The sequence below is a fragment of the Triticum aestivum genome, chromosome 1D, assembly GCF_018294505.1.
Source record: "Triticum aestivum cultivar Chinese Spring chromosome 1D, IWGSC CS RefSeq v2.1, whole genome shotgun sequence".
Lineage (NCBI taxonomy): Eukaryota > Viridiplantae > Streptophyta > Magnoliopsida > Poales > Poaceae > Triticum > Triticum aestivum.
Genome location: NC_057796.1, coordinates 9,385,676 through 9,407,005, shown reverse-complemented (window position 1 = coordinate 9,407,005; position 21,330 = coordinate 9,385,676). Strand labels below are relative to the sequence as shown.

General features: G+C 39.3%; 1 protein-coding gene across 1 annotated transcript; it reads left to right on the top strand.

Annotated features, from left to right (window-relative positions):
* Window positions 1–1,762: 1,762 nt before the first annotated feature.
* Window positions 1,763–10,716, top strand: LOC123162574 (myb-related protein P-like). The gene is made up of 3 exons (XM_044580356.1): window positions 1,763–1,895; window positions 2,178–2,307; window positions 9,938–10,716. Exons 1-3 carry the CDS (start codon window positions 1,763–1,765, stop codon window positions 10,692–10,694), a joined length of 1,020 nt encoding a protein of 339 aa, XP_044436291.1. The 3' UTR covers window positions 10,695–10,716.
* The last annotated feature ends 10,614 nt before the right edge of the window (window positions 10,717–21,330 follow it).

Sequence of the window (21,330 nt, the reverse complement as noted above, 5' to 3'; positions counted from 1 at the left end):
ATATTTGCTCTAAAGCGACCAGTGTGTATAGCTATCGTTGTGTGCAGAACTGCAGAAAACGAGGTCGCTCGGGAGGCCGTGCAATGAACGATGGAGATGGCTGCCGTAAGAGGTCCCTCTCCTACTCAGGCCAAACTTAAATTGACGATCCTAGGTAGGTACTACTAGTACTACTCCTTGGCCGAAGTCTTGCGCGGTTCTATATTATGGCGCCATGTCTTGCCGCCGTGTGTGGCCAAGAATGAGATGAGGGACCTACTACGTACCTGGGCTTGGATCAAGCTATAACCCTGTTGTCTTCAAGGGTGGAGTAGCTGCTAACTACCAGCAAACCAGCTAGAGTGTGTGGTGCATATCGCTCTACCGCCGGCAATGCGGGCAGGCTCAGATTCGACAATGCTCGAGGTTGGGCGGTTGTTGCCTACCCCGTCTGCTGGGGACTTCCGGTCGGGCCAAAGTCGAGGCTTTTGGTTGATCTCGGGGACGTCTGGACGCAGGGCTGCAGCCCTAGCGGTGGGAGGCGTGTTGGTCGTGGCCGGATTGCGCGGCTCGGGTGCGTGCGGGTAGGCATGGCTACTTGAGCGGCATGGCTGCAGGTGGTTGACGGAGGGGTGGTACGACAAAGGATAAGAGCACTAGGGTACATCACTTGCCCGGTCCGGCCAACGGCGGCGTCGTCGCTATATTATGGCACCCATAATATAGCACCTTATCTTGCGTAGTACAAAGGTAAGCACCCATGCATTGGAGACATTAATTGCTGAGAAAATTAATACACTTAGCACCTCATATAAGCACCAATGCGTGTAGGAGGTCTAAGCGGTAGTCACTTTCATACTTTCTTATTTTCTTTTTAGTCCATATATAAAATTTGTCTTTAGTCAAACGTACTAGATTTTCATATTGCATATTTCTAATATTGTAGATGCTGACAACTTTCTATATAATTATGATCAACCTTTGTGAAGTTTGACTTAAGACAAATCTTATACGCAAAATAAAAAATCGAAGCAAGTACATTATAAAGCGGCCGGTGTGTATAGCTATCATTGTGTGCACAACTGCAGAAAACGAGGCCACTCGGGAGGCCGTGCAAGGAACGATGGTGAAGACTTGCGTACGAGGTCCCTCTCTCCAAACTTAAATTAACGATCCTAGGTAGTAGAGCCCTCATTTCCAGTTTATAAGGCTCAATTCAAAAATCTCACCAACCAAGATAGATGATGAGTGGTGGAATACTTTTTGTAGTTTGCAAAAGCACCCAATTAATACTCTTGTTTTCATCAAAAAAGTATGTTTATCAATGCATTAATTGCAATGCATGCATGCATAAATTACATGCATTGGTCAATTTTCTCTTAATACTTGCATGCAATGATTTAATGCACCTTGGAATCTGAACATGTGATGGGAAACAACCAAATTAAGCCTTATAAAATGGAAAAAAACTAAAATTTTAAGATAAGCCCTATAAACCGAAAAGGAGGGAGTATATACTATTCCTTGGCCGAAGTCTCGCGCGGTGCTATATTATGGCACCTTATCTTGCCGGCGTGCGTGGCCAAGAAAGAGATGAGGGACCTACTACATACCTAGGCTCGGATCAAGCTATAACCCTGTTGCATTCAAGGGCGGAGTAGCTACTAACTACCACCAAACCAGCTAGCGTGTGTAGTACATATCGCTCTATCGCAGGCACGACCACGTGAGATTTGGTTGCTTAATTTGATGCACAAGGCGACGATCGAGATCGACCGTGGGGATGGGGAGGGCGCCATGCTGCCAGAAGCTGGGGCTGAAGCAAGGAAAGTGGACCATGGAGGAGGACGGCATACTTGCAAACTACATAGCCCAGCATGGTGAGGGATCATGGAGGTCCCTGCCCAAGAATGCCGGTAAATATGTGGCTACTTAAAGCTATTTTCTTTGTTTGCAGCAGCAACCTATAAATAACTGAAACTTATTTGTCAGACGGATTAATTAACTAGCTAGATTGTAATCCGTAAATTTCTAATTAGTTATCGTTGATTTGTTTTGATACAGATCTATCTAACACTAAAATATGCCTAGGTACATCTATGTCTAGATAAATTTAAGACAATTAATTTAAGACGAAGGTAATATTTTTGAATATCTTCCTACTTCTGTCACGTGTGCCGTAAGTTGTGCACATACAGGGCTACTGAGGTGTGGCAAGAGCTGCAGGCTGCGGTGGCTCAACTACCTGAGGGACGGGCTGAGGAGGGGCAACTTCTCTAAGGAGGAGGACGATCTCATCGTGAAGCTCCATGCCATACATGGCAACAGGTACCAGTTCACAACTGTCTTAGTTATAGGTTTCTCTTGTCAATTTGCTATACATAGACGCGGGAACAAGGGGGACAATTAGCTATAGGTTTCTGTTGTCAATTAGCTATAGGTTTAATCATCCAACATATTACCTATGTCCGAGTTACTTGTTAATTCGGGAAGGAGGGATTATAATACTAAACCTAGCTACGTTATGTTGTTTACGGACGTGTTCGCATCCTACCACTAAATCCATCCCTGATTTTAACTAATAAATATAATCCCCATGATTCTACCATGGGCCTCCACGTAATAAGCCTGTAAACTCGTTTCGTCCGGAAAAAAATCTGTGAATCTACCATTACTCTCTTTTCTTGACATGGTAATGGTTTCATTCGTCAGAGAATAGCATTATCATTTACAATCAGGGATGACATAAAATCAGGCGGGTCAGTGTCCCACACAGATAAACTTTTCAACATGTATGCTACTTTTGCTAAGAGTCTGCCACTTGCTTGGTTTGCTTCACGGTAACTAGTAGTGAATTGGACCTGTCGAAACTCTTAATCGTTCGTACGTATATTTCTTTTTCTATTCTTAACGAAGATCATCCTTTTTTTAATATCTGGCTATCCAGTTGCTGTCCGTTGGCCCAGCAGGTATAGTGCAGCGCCCACGTGTCTTAAATGTTTAACAGTGTCTACCTTAATATACTTATATGCCGACTGCTAAGGTCAAGGGCTCTACTACTAGACTACTAGCAGCTGTCCGTCTATAATCTACATTGAGCTTTCTGTGCTGTACAACACACCCTAGCCTTTTCTTTGGGCCTCCGCATCATTACGATGCACACAACCATGTACCTATTATATATTATATTAAAACAAGAGACAAATGGGCCACCACATTCATCTATATATGATAAGATTTATATTTCACTTTGATTGTAATAAGAACAGTCAATACTAAAAGATGAAAAAAATTATGTACAACATCTGCCAGGTACGATCAAACATTATTGACATGTACAAATCAATCAATTTTGGGAGCATATAGATCTTTGTGCAGCAACAATCTGTCCCGATGCAAACAAACCTTATCATGTGCACGTACAGAACCAGGTCTAGCAATATAAAGAAATACACATGCATAAAAAAAATCACATACCTACAGGGTAAAAACTGGCCTCCTGGAGACACATAAAAAACCGAGTAGGGCATAGACTGGCTACGATAAATAGAAAGACATTGGAAAGTTATAGATAGACTGGTAGACACGTTTCCTCATAAGAAATGACACAAATAGAGATGTCATGCAAATACTAGCACTCATGGCAGGTTCACGTACACTAGTAGAAAAAGGGCCTTTAGTCCCGGTTCATAAGGGCCTTTAGTCCCGGTTTTGGAACCAGGACTAAAGGGTCGTTACTAAAGCCTCCCCTTTAGTCCCGATTCTTACACGAACCGGGACTAAAGGCCCTCCACGTGGCCACTGCCTGCAGGTCCCTTTAGTCCCGGTTGGTAACACCAACCGGTACTAAAGAAAATTTTATGATTTTTAATTTAATTTTTTTTTATTTTCAAATTTCTGAATTATTTTAACCTCTAATCTCTAATCAGCCCTCATCACTGCTCAATTTAACCTCTAATCACTAATCACCCCTCATCATTCCAAATCATCTAACTTCCCGGACGGTCACCCATCCTCTATTCTCCCTCGTTTCCAAATCTGAGCACGCTTAACTTCCGGGTTCTATTCTCCCTCGTTTCCAAGTTTGTACTTGTTGTTTTCCTGACAATAGTAAGATGTCAATCCTATTAACCCTCAGGAATTTAGCTTGAGCATTAAGTCACACATTTCACTATTTGAGTTTGAAACTATTGTTCTAAAAAACAATAATTATTTACTAACACTAATATTTCTGAAATAAGTAGTTTGACCATAGTTTGACCACAGTTTGACCAGATTTGACCAAAATTCAGAAAAACTGAAATAATTATTTAGTAACACTAATGTTTCTTGAATAATTAGTTTGACCATTGTTTGACCACAGTTTGACCAGATTTGACCAAAATTCAAAAAAACTGAAACAATTATTTAGTAACACTAATATTCTTGAATAATTATTTAGTAACACTAATACTTCTTGAATAAGTAGTTTGACCATAGTTTGACCAGATTTAACAAAAATTAAAAAAAAAAGAAATTTGAGCATAACTTTTTTTCCTTTTAGAATTTGAGGATTCTAAAAATTTGCAAACAAGCCATAGGCTGTCAAAATCGGATGCGGATTTTCGTGCTGAACATTTTGATATATTATACGTTTTTTCCTGACATCGTATGCAAAAGTTATAGCCGTTTTACATTTTCCCTACACTTTTTGCAAAACATGTCCAAATTTAAGTTTTAAAATTTTCCTAACTAGTAGATGTAGTAACATAACTACATCGGGAAGGATTTTAAATTTTGAAGTTTTTATCATTTTCTTTTGCTTTTTACAAAACTGAAAAGGCGATCCACAGAGGGGGGGGGGGGGTTAGAGTTTGAAAATGGGACCTTTACTACCGGTTCGTGTCATGAACCGGTACTAATGCCACAAACCCCATTAGTACCGGTTGGTGGCTCGAACCGGGACTAAAGGTCTAACCTTTAGTATCGGTTGGTGCCGTGAACCGGTACTAATGGGCATCGCACCCTTTAGTCCCGGTTCGTGGCACCAACCGGGACTAAAGGTCCCATTTGAACCGGGACTAATGCCTGTACGGTGCCCTAGCCGCTCGAACCGGGACTAATGCTCACATTAGTCCCGGTTCGTAATGCAACCGGGATTAATGCTCTTTTCTGGCCGAAACAAAGCCGTATTTTCTACTAGTGGTACATGCATATCACATAGCAATCAGGTAAGTTACCAAAGAAAAACTCAAATGATAAGTGCCACACATGTGTCACGAAGCAATCTGGCCTTGACATTTTTTACAACTAAAATCGTCATCCAAAAAGAAAAACCAACCCCGCAAAAAAACTGAAACTTGCCATCCAAAAAAAAAGTTGCCATTCTTGACAACTAGAGTTGCCATCCTCGCGCCACTAAACTTGCCACCAAAAATATTCGGAGTTGCCATGTGTTCGTGTCACAGGTTCCAAAAAATAGATTCAGGTATGTGCACGTACATGCATGCAAAGATATTTGTTTTTGCTGTAGAATTAACAAACAGTTTGGATCAATCCGTCATAAACAAGGAAGGCACCAAATCTGTCAATTTAAGCTAAGATCAATTCATATCCATAGAGTTCAGTACGGTAACTATAGTGTGACGCCATAACACGCAACCAGCGATAAGCGGTTCCGCATATCTCACAACCGTCCACATACGACACATCAATTCATATCTACTAAGTGAGGGCTTGCTGGGTGAGCTTAGCGTATGAATGACTATCTGTCTAATGTTTTTATCTATAATTTTCATAACAAAAATAATACTCCAACTGTGTTATAAAAAAAATCATGCTGGGGCACGTTCCTTTTTTGTGAATCATTTAAAGATTACTCGCCACACGTTCCTTAATAGGCGAAGAAGAAAAAATGCCTCTCAATTTACGTTGAAGGATCAAAATAGTAATTTTAAGGGCATATCAGTTCTTGAAAAAAATACCACCACGTTCTTCCACATAAGCTAAAACATTTGATCCATTTTATTATAAATTTTGATGGATGAGGTTTTAAAAGTAACATCTCTAAAATTTGTACACTTACATATATACTACAAAAGGATGTAATGGCCCTTACAAAGAAAATTGTTGAGGAAATCGTTAACTGGTAGCTGTTCGGTTGGCTGGCGAGTAGGGAATTAATGGGCTAATTGAAGTTAATCGGCAAGTTGGACGATTTATTAGTTTATCGGCTACTCGGTGATCCTACGAGTAGGGATTAATCAGCAAGTTAACAAGTTAATCAGACGTATTCTTGAACAGGAAGAATAGTACGTGACAGGTTAGGATACAACATATATGTGCTAGCCACAAATATGAGATGAACACGTCAAATACTACTTAGGAAGCTGTCTGACTAGATTAAAAAAAGGCCAGCTCTCCGACCCTAAAAAAAGGCTAGCTGTCCGATCCTCAGCCAAGGAAATAACAGTCCGGATAGTACTGACATCACCAATAAAAAATAGTGAGTATCTATTTAAACATGTACGTCAGGATCATATAAAACATTAAATTATAGTTTCTCCTGAAATTTATAGTTTGAATTTGTGAATTAAGTATATAAGAGAGAGTAGAATAGTATCTAAATGTGTACTCCAAAATCATATAAAACTCTAGAATTCTTTTCTACTGAAATTAGTAGTTTAGTTTGGGAATAAAAGATGGACGATAGAGTAGAATGATACATTTAAGGACCAAACAAACATGAATTGCTACTAACGAATAATTAATGTCGACCTAGGATACTAAGATTATATAATAGGATTCAATAGTGTAGGAAAAGAAGTCGCATGTGTAAGACCAAGAGCAGAGTAGTATTTGAGTTCATGATCGATGAGAAGGTGGGTAAGGTTTGGAATGTATAATAATAAATGCATCTATGAGACCGGGGTTTAATGCATGCCACACATCGGGTAGGAGGAATAGATAGATTGTCCCAATGTAGTTCCATTGTGATACGTGTGTGAGCAACATATTATACGGAAGCAAATATTTAGCTTAATGCATTCATAGGAAAATTATGTGGGGCACCTAGTTTCCTCTAACCCGTTAGTGTAAGCGATACCCACTAATGTATGTTGTGCATACCACGAACAGATTGCTTTCCAAAATTGAATTGCATGTTGTTTCCTCCCTATCAATTAATTCATTTCCAAATATATTTCTTTATTTTCTCTTTCATATATGTACACACTCTACTATCTAGTCAACCATACAGTGTAACATGCCTCCAGTACACTAACTTGACCTTCTAAACTTCTTGTAGTAATATATTTTTTGGCTACTACATTTTTAGGTATCATATACCCACACGACATGACGTAGGATCTACGTACCATTCCGCGCCTGGATTTTACATGCAGCTACCTTATAAAACGAATTGTAATCAAAACTTTGGGTATATATCTAGGTGACCTAAAATAAATACAATATACCTAAAACAACTAATTGGCATGCCTCACCAAAATGATATAGCAAAAAATTACCTTACTTTGAATTAGAAATTCTGGCATAGCTATATATGATATGGCCAAAATCAACTTCTTATACCCAGGGTACTTAGAGTAAGAATAATATACCTCCAACAACAGAATTCCACACCTCACAAGAATGACATAAAAAAATAAACTTATTATCGGATTAGAAAATGTGGCATAACTAGTAAGGGTATACTTGGAGACATACTGATGGTAAATACATGTTATTTATAGGTCTCATATGTCTACCACAAGTAACATCCAGGCTTTTTGAATTTGATTCTAACTGGGGTATATACGCCGATAATTGGTATGCATGACCGACCAGTACATAAATCAAGACCTCACCAATTAGACACATAGTCTAATATGTCACCTGTAGACTACCTTGCCTTTTTCAAAATTCAATAATAAAAAGGGCAAGTTAATGTCGAGTGGCTTTTTAGTATATTTTGTATATTTAAAAATTCAAATTTATTCCATGGGTATGAGATACCCATGTCCCTTTCTAGTGCCATTCATCATTCGGTATCAGATACCCCTTCTAATACCATTTTTGTCGAGTATCGAATACAACACATTCTAAGAACCTCCTAATAGAAATTAAATTTAGAAAGAATCAAGCTACTCTTTCGGGTAGGAAAATATTGTACATACCCGGTCGATGTATATACCTATAGTAAAATATGGCATCCATAAGTATCTGATAACCGGTGCCATAAACTGAATGGAAAAAATACTATCTTAATTTCGAATAATACAAAATGTTGTATGCATCACTCAGCCGTGCTACATATCTCCGATCATACACGTATAAATATCCATATACCCAAGAACACATACTCACCTAAATCTCCTAAGATATACCCAATTAACTAAAAAATAAAACCGCATATCTAAAAGTAACCCACAAACACGTAAATTTCATAAATGATATACACAAGTCCCAACCTACTTATCATCATATTTGAATATGGTATTCCCATAAATAATATACCTCACGGTGAAATATACCCAATGTGTCTGCAGACGTATATACCCGGCTATGTGAAGATAGCCAGGAAAATATTGTACATACCAGTCAACCTATATGCCTAAATTAAAATATGGCTATGTATATAACCGGCTACGTGAATTATGGCATCCATAGGTATCTGATACCCGGAGTGATAAAATGGTTGAAAAAAACATGTTAATTTTGAATAGGAAAAAAAAGTTGTATGTATCTGGTCAACCATGCTACATACCTCCAATCAAGCATGTATGAAATAGATGTCCAGAACATGGACGTTTGGGAAATAATAATGATGCCTTAATTTCTATATTTCTCTCTCCAATTTATATTATTAACACCTCTCAACCAGGAAGGATGACATGCTTGGTATTTTTAGCTTGCTTCTGAAATGTTACCATGCATGGTGTGCTGGGTCATGGTTAATGACTTCCATTTATGATTACCGCTATAGTAATTGTTTCCAAATTATGTATATGTTTTCAAATCAGTTGTTTGTGATGGATTGACCCATTAACCAATATACCATTATAACAACGCGCCTGTTAATGCAATCGAATGGTGGAAAAAGCTAGTAGCCTGGGGGGTAATATAACCAATGAGGAGGGGAGTTGATAAAGAGATCTCCAGGTTTAAATGTGAGTATCAAAGACAAATATTTAGCTTATTTCTCGATGGATCCTATTCAAATTGTTAGGACATGCAACACAAATTAAGTAACATGATTTATTCATTCTAGTGGGCAAATTAAGAAAATTGTAAATCCTACCACATAAAAGAACGGGTCAAAATGCTAACAGTCAAATAATATTACATTAAGATGAGAATGCATGGAAGCACTGATTGAGATATTGCACTAACATCAATACAATATCACTAATACAATGTGGGTGAAGAAAGAGAATACTAATGTTTACACGATGTATTCATTCTTTGTGTCTCAAAACCTGTTGACACCAATCATAAATATGCAAATTAAGAAGAGAGTATGTGCTATCAAATGTTTGGAAAATTACCTATCAATAGTTATAATTGATGTTAGTATAGTTTACTTCGGCGAAGGTCATTCCGTATAGCACCATCATTCGTAATTTCATATACAATTAAGCATACTAATGACCATCTTAAATATAAAACAATATTTATAATGACATCAAATCTAGCCATGCAAATGCGCGTGTCACTCTGCTAGTTTTATTAATTATTAAGCAGAGTAGAGAACAAATACAACCACTATGGAACCATTAGAAGATAAGAAATTAACACCTACGATGAAGTCGGCTTCTTCCTCAGCAACGCCTTCAAGAAGTGTCAAACGTCTTCGTGCCATTGTCATCAAGTCCGACCTAAAACGTCGCCTTCATTTGTAGATATCCGCCCGTTTGCTTTTAGCACTGACAATTAAATATCTCTAATTGACGAGCATGCACCTTGTTGTACTTACTGACAGGTGGTCGCTGATCGCCAGCCACCTACCAGGGCGGACCGACAATGAGATTAAGAACTACTGGAACTTGCATCTCAGGCGGCAGTTCCACAGCTTCAAGCAGACATACACCGCCAACAATAGCACCACCATAACCATTGACATCAACAAGCTTTCCGCCACAAATAGGAAACGACGAGGCGGTCAGGCGCCAGGTCAATCGCCAAGGAGCGGCACGAAGAAGCATCCGGTACCTAAGCCCGCCAAGCCGCAGGATGGCTCTAGCCCGATTGGCGCCACTTCATCAGCATCATGCCTACCTCAGAGCAATCAGGACCAGAACCAACCCATCAACATCATTGTCAGCCGCACTTTTGGTGAGCCCTATAGTGGAAATGGGTTATGTCACATGGTCAGGGAAAACATAGACCAGAATGGTGGTGTCCTAGAGCCAAACAGTGCAATAGATTGGATTGAGCTCTGGGAACCGAACAACTCAATGAATCATATTGGGCTTTTGGAGGACGAAAGCGAGATGGAGGCCCTATTGTCAAGCATTGACTTGACAACTAGTGGGCATTCAGTCATTGAGCATGGAGGCCGGTCTTGGTTAGAGGATCTCCTGGACATGGACATGGATTGGGAGGGGTTTGTATCCCATCTATGTGGCCAGTCTGCCCAGAATGATCTTCTCCAGACTACTACTCCACATGAAATGACGGGCTCCGAGTTGAGCAAGTTCGAGCAGTTCGTAAGTTGGCTCCTCTCTGATGAGTTCTAAGTAGATCCCAGAACGGCAGAGTAGCCACTGCCCCTGGCAAAGTAGGTTTCATGTGTGCTAGTCCTCAGGGCCTCCGTGCGATGGTGCTAGTGTTGGAAATATGCCCTAGAGGCAATAATATTGTATCATTATATTTCCATTTAATAATTAAGAGTCTATATTTCATGCTATAACTACTATGATCCTGGAATGTTGGATTCAGTGGAAAACTCATATGCATGTGCGGAATGATAAACGTTAAATAATGGGTTCCTAGTCTTGCCTCTAAGACTGGCTCAAGTCTTGTTGATGAACATGTTTTTCCGATCTTTGGATATCATTAAGTGTAACGATAGTTCTAAAACAACATTGAGAGTATGATGTTAGAAGAACGAACATATTGAATCGACCAAAACTTGTTTGTTATACTTTAAGATAATATCGTCTGAAATCAATTGTTATAACACGGAGTGTTAATACGTGTTTTTGTTCCTCGGACCATGAGAGTATCATAGTCACTTTCTATGATACGGTGGACTTTGGGGTTGCTCGAACGTCATTTGTAACACGGTGATCATAACGACAACTTACAGGTTCATCGGATGGGGGGTGCATTCTACAAGACATAAAATGGCTCACCTTGTTACGCAAGTTGGGAGTGACCAGTGTCAATAAGGAAAATGTCCAAGAGTTGTGTTCAACAATTGTTGCTCTCGGCGCCTAGAGCTGCTGTGTCAATCCTGTCAGAGGGGGCACAGATTTATCACTACCAGAAACTCGACTTTTCCCCGCGGCTGGAAACCCACAGGAAAATGAAATTTACCGTCAGGAAAATATTTCCTGTCGGTGCCAGGAATAAAGCGACAGGGAAATGGGTTTTTGCCTGACGGTAAACCGACAGGAATTATTTTCCTAGGTGGTTATCCTGTCAGTCACCCCCAGGAAAAATCCTAATCCGTCAGGTTTGGAAATCACCTTACTGTGACGGTGCCCGTCAGGAAAACACACCAGGGAAAGGAAATTTCATGTCATGGTACCCCCACAGGAAAATGTTGAGCTGAAGATGATTAACCATGCATTCAATCAATGCAAAGCCATCCGCTTAACACATATTAAGCAATTGTCCAGATCATATGTTAATAACAGCCAAACATCCAAAAACAATCTAGAGACATGACATAGAAGTTCCATACGTATATTTGAGCAAGAGTACCATACAACAGTCCAACACTCATACAAGCCAACACCACTTAGTACTGATCCATCACACTGACCACCACTAATTATCATCCATCACACTGCCCAAAGCAATGCAGTGATAACAAAATACATGGATAGGAAACCTTCTAGGTTGATGATCAGGGACATTAGTTAAATGCATATCACTCCACAGAAGTGAATGCAACAAAAGGATAAGCAGCTAAAGTCTGGCCAGGAGCATATGGTACTACTACACACATACAAAATGAAAGTACTTCACGGACGACACTTTGCTGAACGACACACGCACTACAGCTAATCCCACCGCTTGCTGCTATCTAAACTTGCCCATGGATGGTGCGGTGGGCATGTCGTGCAAGTTTTGGCTGCACAAGCGTTGTCCATGTAGCTCCATACAAAATATCATAAAGTCCAGTAGTCATTAGTTGGCATGTAAGTAGACTAGTGAGATCCTCCTCTGGAGGCACCATCAAGATTGAAGCCACAATGTTATCATCACCATCATTGTCGATTTCAATGTTGCCATGCCCGACGTCATGGTCCATAGGGCCATCCTCTGAACTAACATGAGATGAATCGGTGTTTCTCTACAAGTCATACACAACTTGATGAGAACAGGCACAGAAGAACACATTATTTGAAGATATTTCAGTAATCTCCAACCATTTTATAACAGGGCAGGTCTTGCTTTCAAAGTGACCAGATTTCAATAGAAGCAAGTTGTGTTTACATCTCTGCTTTCTGTTGTGCTTCATGTTTCTTAAATCTTTTATCTAAAATGCATAAGATCTCATAATCCCATACACCAACGAACATAGTAAAATATACAAGGTTTACTATCAGCAGAAAAGAACATGGCCAAGCCTGCTAAATAACCACTTAATTAGAAAGATAACTTAAAACTAAATAACTACAAATTCCCGACCATGATATGAAAAGGAAAAACTGATCTACAGCTTACTTAGCATGCTGGCACACATTCATACAAAAGAAACATCTAGAAATACTCCTAGCTTGAACCAACAAGACAAGCTCCAGCTAATCAGAACTTTATAGGCAATCAGCAAGCAAGAGGTCTTACTAGCAATAAATGATAAGCTACACTGGCAGTAGGCAATCAACAAGTAGTAAGTTTCACCAGCAAACAGAGAGCCAACAAGCAGTAGGATATACTGACCTGTGTATGAGCATTAGATCGACCAAGAAGGAACCACTCCGGTAGCTCTTCTCCCATCTTCGCAAAAACAATCTGCCAAGAATAAATTATACCATGGATTATGGTAAAACATATTTATTCAAACTTAAACAAGGAATCTAGTATAGGTTATTTGCATTACCTTGAACAATATGTCGTGTATTTCTGTTTTCCTTTTTAGACTCTCATTTGCACGACGTAATTGTTCATTCTCTTGGATAGCATTCCGGTAAGTGCTACCTCTTGAGCACTGCGTTGGTTTTCCCTTGAAGAGGAAAGGATGATGCAGTAAAGTAGCATAAGTATTTCCCTCAGTTTTTTAGAACCAAGGTATCAATCCAGTAGGAGGCCACGCACGAGTCCCTCGCACCTGCACAAACAAATAAAAACCTTGCAACCAACGCAATAAAGGGGTTGTCAATCCCTTCACGGTCACTTACGAAAGTGAGATCTGATAGAGATGATAAGATAATATTTTTGGTATTTTTATGATAAAGAGTAAAAGTAAAGAAAATAAAATAAACGGCGCCAGAAATAGCTTGTTAACGGGAAATTAATATGATGGAAAATAGACCCGGGGGCCATAGGTTTCACTAGTGGCTTCTCTCGAGAGCATAAGTATTACGGCGGGTGAACAAATTACTGTTGAGCAATTTATAGAATTGAGCATAGTTATGAGAATATCTAGGTATGATCATGTATATAGGCATCACGTCCGAGATAAGTAGACCGACTCCTGCCTACATCTACTACTATTACTCCACACATCGACCGCTATCTAGCATGCATCTAGAGTATTAAGTTCATAGGAACAGAGTAACGCTTTAAGCAAAATGACATAATGTAGAGGGATAAACTCATGCAATATGAAATAAACCCCATGTTGTTATCCTCGATGGCAACAATACAATACGTGCCTTGCTGCCCCTGCTGTCACTTGGAAAGGACACCGCAAGATTGAACCCAAAGCTAAGCACTTCTCCCATTGGAAGAAAGATCAATCTACCAGGCCAAACCAAACTGATAATTCGAAGAGACTTGCAAAGATAACCAATCATACATGAAAGAATTCAGAGAAGATTCAAATATTGTTCATAGATAAACTTGATCATAAACCCACAATTCATCGGTCTCAACAAACACACCGCAAAAGAAGATTACATCGAATAGATCTCCACGAGAATCATGGAGAACTTTGTATTGAGGTCCAAAGAGAGAGAAGAAGCCATCTAGCTAATAATTATGGACCCGAAGGTCTGAGGTAAACTACTCACACATCATCGGAGAGGCTATGGTGTTGATATAGAAGCCCTCCGTGATCAATGCCTCCTCCGGCGGGACGCCGAAAAAGGCCCCAAGATGGGATCTCACGGGTACAGAAGGTTGCGGCGGTGAAATTAGGTTTTTGGCTCCGTATCTGGTAGTTTGGGGGTACGTAGGTATATATAGGAGGAAGAAGTACGTCGGTGGAGCAACGTGGGCCCCACGAGGGTGGAGGGCGCGCCGGGGGGGTAGGCGCGCCCCCTACCTCGTGCCCTCCTGGTTGCTTTCTTGACGTAGGGTCCAAGTCCTCTGGATCACGTTTGTTCCGAAAATCACGTTCCCGAAGGTTTAATTCCGTTTGGACTTCGTTTGATATTCTTTTTCTGCGAAACTCTGAAATAGGCAAAAAACAGCAATTCTGGGCTGGGCCTCCGGTTAATAGGTTAGTCCCAAAATAATATAAAAGTGTATAATAAAGCCTATTAATGTCCAAAACAGAATATAATATAGCATGAAGCAATCAAAAATTATATATACGTTGGAGACGTATCAAGCATCCCCAAGCTTAATTCCTGCTCATCCTCGAGTAGGTAAATGATAAAAACAGAATTTTTGATGCGGAATGCTACTTGGCATAATTTTCTATGTAATTCTCTTAATTGTGGTACGAATATTCAGATCCGAAAGATTCAAGACAAAAGTTTAATATTGACATAAAAAATAACAATACTTCAAGCATACTAACTAAGAAATCATGTCTTCTCAAAATAACATGGCCAAAAGAAATTTATCCCTACAAAATCATATAGTCTGGCTATGCTCTATCTTCACCACACAAAGTATTTAAATCATGCACAACCCCGATGACAAGCCAAGCAATTGTTTCATACTTTTGGTGTTCTCAAACTTTTTCAATCTTCACGCAATACATGAGCGTGAGCCATGGATATAGCACTATATGTGGAATAGAATGGTGGTTGTGGAGAAGACAAAAAGGGAGACGATAGTCTCACATCAACTAGGCGTATTAACGGGCTATGGAGATGCCCATTAATAGATATCAATGTGAGTGAGTAGGGATTGCCATACAACAGATGCACTAGATCTATAAGTATATGAAAGCTCAACAATGGAAACTAAGTGGGCGTGCATCCAACTCGCTTGCTCACGAAGACCTAGGGCATTTTGAGGAAGCCCATCATTGGAATATACAAGCCAAGTTCTATAATGAAAATTCCCCACTAGTATATGAAAGTGATATCATAGGAGACTCTCTATCATGAAGATCAGGGTGCTACTTTGAAGCACAAGTGTGGTAAAAGGATAGTAACATTGTCCCTTCTCTCTTTTTCTCTCATTTTTTTATTTGGGCCTTTTCTATTTTTTTTATGGCCTCTTTTTTTCGTCCGGATTCTCATCCCGACTTGTGGGGGAATCATATTCTCCATCATCCTTTCCTCACTTGGGACAATGCTCTAAAAATGATGATCATCACACTTTTATTTACTTACAACTCAACAATTACAACTCAATACTTAGAACAAAATATGACTCTATGTGAATGCCTCCGGCGGTGTACCGAGATATGCAATGAATCAAGAGTGACATGTATGAAAGAATTATGAACGGTGGCTTTGCCACAAATACGATGTCAACTACATGATCATGCAAAGCAATATGACAATGATGGAGCGTGTCATAATAAACAGAACGGTGGTAAGTTGCATGGCAATATATCTCGGAATGGCTATGGAAATGCCATGATAGGTAGGTATGGTGGCTGTTTTGAGGAAGGTATATGGTGGGTATATGATACCAGTGAAAAGTGTGCGGTATTAGAGAGGCTAGCAATGGTGGAAGGAAGGAAGTGCGTATAATACATGGACTCAACATTAGTCATAAAGAACTCATATACTTGTTGCAAAAATCTATTAGTTATCGAAACAAAATATTATACGCATGCTCCTAGGGGGATAGATTGGTAGGAAAAGACCATCGCTCGTCCCCGGCCGCCACTCATAAGGAAGACAATCAATAAATAAATCATGCTCCGACTTCATCACATAACGGTTCACCATACGTGCATGCTACGGGAATCACAAACTTTAACACAAGTTTTCCTCATATCCACAACTACTCAACTAGCATGACTCTAATATCACCATATTTATACCTCAAAACAATTATCAAGCATCAAACTTCTCATAGTATTCCACACACTCATAAGATAATTTTTACTAATCTTGGATGCCTATTATAATTAAAGCAAATTACCGTGCTGTTTTTTAGGACTCTCAAAATAATCTAAGTGAAGCATGAGAGAACAATAGTTTCTATAAAACAATTCCACCACCGTGCTCTAAAAGATATAAGTGAAGCACTAGAGCAAAAACTATATAGCTCAAAAGATATAAGTGAAGCACATAGAGTATTCTAATAAATTCCGAATCAAGTGTGTCTCTCTCAAAAGGTGTGTACAGCAAGGATGATTGTGGTAAACTAAAAAATAAAGACTCAAATAATACAAGACGCTCCAAGCAAAACATATCATGTGGTGAATAAAAATATAGCTCCAAGTAAAGTTACCGATGGAAGTAGACGAAAGAGGGGATGCCTTCCGGGGCATCCCCAAGCTTTGGCTTTTTGGTGTCCTTAGATTATCTTGGGGTGCCATGGGCATCCCCAAGCTTAGGCTCTTGCCACTCCTTGTTCCATAATCCATCAAATCTTTTACCCAAAACTTGAAAACTTCACAACACAAAACTTGGCAGAAACTCTCGTGAGCTCCGTTAGCGAAAGAAAACAAAACACCACTTCAAGGTACTGTAATGAACTCATTCTTTATTTATATGGGTGTTAAACCTACTGTATTCCAACTTCTCTATGGTTTATAAACTATTTTACTAGCCATAGATTCATCAAAATAAGCAAACAACACACAAAAACAGAATCTGTCAAAAACAGAACAGTCTGTAGTAATCTGTAACTAACGCAAACTTCTGGAACTCTAAAAATTCAGCCAAAATAGGACGACCTAAAAAAATTCTTTATTGATCTTCTGCAATTGAAATCAACATCATATCACGTTATGATAATTTTCAACAATTGTTTTCGTGAACAGAAAATTTCTGGAATTTTCAGCAAGATCAAATAACTATCATCCAAGAAGATCCTATAGGTTTAACTTGGCACAAACACTAATTAAAACATAAAAACAAATCTAACCAGAGGCTAGATCAAATATTTATTCCTAAACAGAAGCAAAAAGCAAAAAAGTAAAAATAAAATTGGGTTGCCTCCCAACAAGCGCTATCGTTTAACGCCCCTAGCTAGGCATTGCTAATTTTAATGATGCTCGCATGAAAGGCAAAAATTGAAGCACAAAAGGAGCATCATATAGCATGTGACAAACACATCTAAGTCTAACATACTTCCTATGCATAGGCATTTTATAAGCAAACAAATTATCAAGGCAAGCAAAAACTACCATATGCAAGGAAGCGGAAAGAAACAATAGCAATCTCAACATAACGAGAGGTAATTTAGTAACATGAAAATTTGTACGACCATATTTTCCTCTCTCATAAGAATTACATGTAGGATCATAAGCAAATTCGACAATATAGTTGTCACATAACATATTCTCAACACGATCCACATGCATGCGAAGTTGACACTCTTCGAAAATAGTGGGATTATAACTAAAGTCATGACCTCTCCAAACCCACTTTTATTAAAAATACCATAAGATTGAACATTCTCCAAATATGTGGGATTTAAAGTTGACACTCTTCCAAACCCACTTTCAATATTATTGCAAACATTATTATCAATCTCATATTCATCATGGGGCTTAAATAAATTTTCAAGATCATAAGAAGAATCAGCCCAATCATGATCATTGCAACAAGTAGTAGACATAGCAAGACTAGCATCCCCAAGCTTAGGGTTTTGCATATTATTAGCACAATTGTCATCAAGAGAATTTATAGTAAAATCATTGCAATCATGCTTTTAATCGAAGGAACTATCAAGTATGGGTGCAATAGCAATGATCTCATGTTTAACATAAGGAACTATAGCAAATTCATCTTCATAAATATTGGCATCATGGCCACAAGAATAGCAAGCATCATGTTCATCAAGGGATATTTCAATCAAATCATCGGAATCATAATTATCTATAGATTCATGCATATTATTATTTTCTTCTTTCATAGACTCCTGCGAAATATTAGCTTCTTCTTGGACAGCGGAGGAGTCCTCAATATATGGTTTAACATAGGCATTGGAAGCATAATTATCATAAAATATTTAAGTATGGCAAAATTTTCAGATTTGTAAAGAGTAGCACCATACGGTTCAATCAAAGAAGCAATTTCATAAGCACCCTTAAAAGCAACAAATTCTTCAATTTTTTGAACATCATAGTAATTATAAACACCCCTAGCATATGAAGATACGATTCCATTATCACTAAACTCACATTGGTAGGGAAGGTGTTTCTTAATGTTTTCAAAGCAACAAGTAAAATCATAAATTTCACAAAGATTCCAAGCATAACACATCAATTTGTTTATTTGATTCCATAAGAGTCTCCCTTTTTCAGACAAACGGTGACGCACAAAATGAGCATGCTCATCTGAAGATTTCCCATCAACTAGGCTAGTTGGGGTTTCAGCACGAGCGCATAAGGATCGAAGATGATCCAAGTAGAACACTTTAAGTGGATCCGTATCAATAGATTTTTAGCAAGCAAAGATGCAAACAAATAGGAGGCACATGGAAACACAAACAAAAAGGCATACAGGAAGAAGGCGAATAAAACGGCAAGGATGAAGTGGGGGAGAGGAAAACAAGAGGCAAATGGCAAATAATGTAATGCGAGAGATAAGAGTTTGTGATGGGTACTTGGTATGTTGACTTTTGCGTAGACTCACCGGCAACGGCGCCAGAAGTCCTTCTTGCTACCTCTTGAGCACTGCGTTGGTTTTCCCTTGAAGAGGAAAGGGTGATGCAGTAAAGTAGCATAAGTATTTCCCTCAGTTTTTGAGAACCAAGGTATCAGTCCAGTAGGAGGCCACGCACGAGTCCCTCGCACCTGCACAAACAAATAAATACCTCGCAACCAACGCAATAAAGGGGTTGTCAATTCCTTCACGGTCACTTACGAAAGTGAGATCTGATAGAGATGATAAGATAATATTTTTGGTATTTTTATAATAAAGAGTAAAAGTAAAGAAAACAAAATAAACGGCGCCAGAAATAGCTTGTTGACGGGAAATTAATATGATGGAAAATAGACCCGGGGCCCATAGGTTTCACTAGTGGCTTCTCTCGAGAGCATACGTATTACGGTGGGTGAACAAATTATTGTTGAGCAATTGATAGAATTGAGCATAGTTATGAGAATATCTAGGTATGATCATGTATATAGGCATCACGTCCGAGACAAGTAGACCGACTCCTGCCTGCATCTACTACTATTACTCCACACATCGACCGCTATCCAGCATGCATCTAGAGTATTAAGTTCATAGGAACAGAGTAATGCTTTAAGCAAGATGACATGATGTAGAGGGATAAACTCATGCAATATGAAATAAACCCCATGTTGTTATCCTCGATGGCAACAATACAATACGTACCTTGCTGCCCCTGCTGTCACTTGGAAAGGACACCACAAGATTGAACCCAAAGCTAAGCACTTCTCCCATTGCAAGAAAGATCAATCTACTAGGCCAAACCAAACTGATAATTCGAAGAGTCTTGCAAAGATAACCAATCATACATAAAAGAATTCAGAGAAGATTCAAATATTGTTCATAGATAAATTTGATCATAAACCCACAATTCATCGGTCTCAACAAACACACCGCAAAACAAGATTACATCAAATAGATCTCCACGAGAATCATGGAGAACTTTGTATTGAGATCCAAAGAGAGAAGAAGCCATCTAGCTAATAACTATGGACCCGAAGGTCTGAGGTAAACTACTCACACATCATCGGAGAGGCTATGGTGTTGACTTAGAAGCCCTCCGTGATCAATGCCTCCTCCAGCAGGACGCAGGAAAAGGTCCCAAGATGGGATCTCACGGGTACAGAAGGTTTCGGCGGTGGAATTAGGTTTTTGGCTCCGTATCTGGTAGTTTGGGGGTACGTAGGTATATATAGGAGGAAAAAGTACGTCGGTGGAGCAACGTGGGCCCCACGAGGGTGGAGGGCGCGCCCAGGGGGGTAGGCGCGCCCCCTACCTCGTGCCCTCCTGGTTGCTTTCTTGACGTAGGGTCCAAGTCCTCTGGATCACGTTTGTTCCGAAAATCACGTTCCCGAAGGTTTCATTCCGTTTGGACTCCGTTTGATATTCTTTTTCTGCGAAACTCTGAAATAGGCAAAAAACAACAATTCTAGGCTAGGCCTCCGGTTAATAGGTTAGTCTCCAAAATAATATAAAAGTGTATGATAAAGCCCATTAATGTCCAAAACAGAATATAATATAGCATGAAGCAATCAAAAATTATAGATACGTTGGAGACGTATCAGTAAGCAATGGAAGTAGATGGCTTCAGATTTGTTGCCCTAGCAGCGGAAAGTACAACAGCTTTCTTCACAGCACCAGATGCAATCGCTACACGGCCATGAGACATGCCACCTGATGTGTTGTACAAGACCCTTTCATCCAAATCCATGTCCTGCCAATTCTCTGGATATGCTTCCTTCATACCAGTAGAATAATCATCCTAAAACAACAATAATAAACTCATGTTGCACATAAATGACCAGTTAACACAAAAAAGGGATAGGAGACGGAGCATACAATTGCACCACTATTGCCATTTTCATCGAGGTTTTTCATACCAGATTTCATCACAACATATGTGTTCATTATGGTGGCCTTCTCAGGTCCAAACTTATGTTCCTACAAGTGCAAACAAATAGTTAAGTCAAATCATGCTACAACCACTAAAGATAAA

Bases quoted from the DNA above. Each gene is read 5' to 3' on its own strand.
- LOC123162574 (XM_044580356.1), top strand. From the start codon at position 1,763: ATGGGGAGGGCGCCATGCTGCCAGAAGCTGGGGCTGAAGCAAGGAAAG. The intron at 1,896-2,177 runs GTAAATATGTGG...GTGCACATACAG, and splicing joins GTCCCTGCCCAAGAATGCCG to GGCTACTGAGGTGTGGCAAG. The intron at 2,308-9,937 runs GTACCAGTTCAC...ACTTACTGACAG, and splicing joins CATGCCATACATGGCAACAG to GTGGTCGCTGATCGCCAGCC.